Consider the following 1,234-nt stretch of genomic DNA (forward strand, 5'->3'; position numbering starts at 1 on the left):
TACTATCCTCGGAAACGTAAAATGATTGGCTAGAATCTAAAGTGTATCACAGCTCAGGAAAAAAAAGCACCGAAATAAAGCACCAAAATGTGCGCTGCTTTTCGGTCTGGTTACTACCGTTTATGTCAGAACCGGTGCCATCATGGCACCGGACACCGGTACCCATCCCTAGTCAAAAGTGAGGCCATCTGTCTGACAGCTAAAGCTCGGCTGAAACTTGCAGCAGGACAATGATCCCACAAACAGCTGGAAATTTCCAACAAAATGCCTGAAAAAGAGTCAAGGTTTTGAAATGGACCAAACTGTAGTCTTGAGCTGTGCATAAAGGAATGCCAATGTAAAGTAGAGTGGGACGAAATTCCTCCACAAAAATGTTGATAAAGTCATACAGAAAACTATTACTTCAGCTTATTGCTGCTACTTGTGCTTCTACAAGCTACTTAATTCAAGGTGTTGAACTGTAAAGTCCTTTGAAAGCTTTCTTTATTGCATGCCTGAGTTGAGATGTTGTTTACAATTGCCATAGCAAAGATGTGATGAAGTGATGTATAGTGATGTTAGTAGGATTTAAACGGCTTCAGGACTGGTAATAATGTATCACATGGTTCGTTACACCAGCAGCATTGCTAGTTGGATGAACAATGCACACATGTATGGAAAATTAAAGATGCAATTTTTTATCTTGCAGTTAATAAGAAAACTGACCTTTCTTCTCTTGTAGTTTTTTGACCACATAGCTGCTTGTCTGGCTAACTATCTGGACAAGATGGGCATGAAGGACAAAAAGCTTCCTCTGGGCTTCACCTTCTCGTTTCCCTGCCAGCAGACTAAGTTGGATGAGGTGAGTGATTTAAAAGTTCTGCCCTCAAATCACAGATTTGGATGGATTTAAATAAAGATTCAATTCAGTTAATTTCTTTCTTGTATTTCTGTTTAAGTAGAACTCTTTTTTTTCTGTGTTTAGATATATAAAGAGTTGAAATTGTTTAAAATAAATTAATGATAAAATAACACAATTACTGTTACCATTTCAAGTTTGGCATTTTAGTTGTTTCTGAATGAGTCCGATTTTTGTTTTTGACCTCTTCAGAAGTTCAAACTACTTTGTATCTAAAGTATGGTAGCAGATATATTAATGGATTGCATTTATTAGAGATGGACCGATCCAATATTACGTATCGTATCGGTCCGATACTGACGTAAATTACTGGATCGGATATCGGAGAGAAATAAA

General features: G+C 37.4%; 1 protein-coding gene across 1 annotated transcript in view; it reads left to right on the top strand.

Annotated features, from left to right (window-relative positions):
* The window catches only part of hk2 (hexokinase 2), a 44,532-nt gene that overhangs the window by 12,488 nt on the left and 30,810 nt on the right, over positions 1-1,234 (top strand). The window contains exon 4 of the mRNA XM_005746121.1: positions 722-841. Within this exon, the coding sequence (XP_005746178.1) occupies positions 722-841 (120 nt within the window). The remainder of the gene's footprint in view (positions 1-721; positions 842-1,234) is intronic.

This window comes from Pundamilia nyererei, unplaced genomic scaffold (assembly GCF_000239375.1).
Source record: "Pundamilia nyererei isolate P.nyererei 1_Seehausen unplaced genomic scaffold, PunNye1.0 scaffold00172, whole genome shotgun sequence".
Taxonomy (NCBI): domain Eukaryota; kingdom Metazoa; phylum Chordata; class Actinopteri; order Cichliformes; family Cichlidae; genus Pundamilia; species Pundamilia nyererei.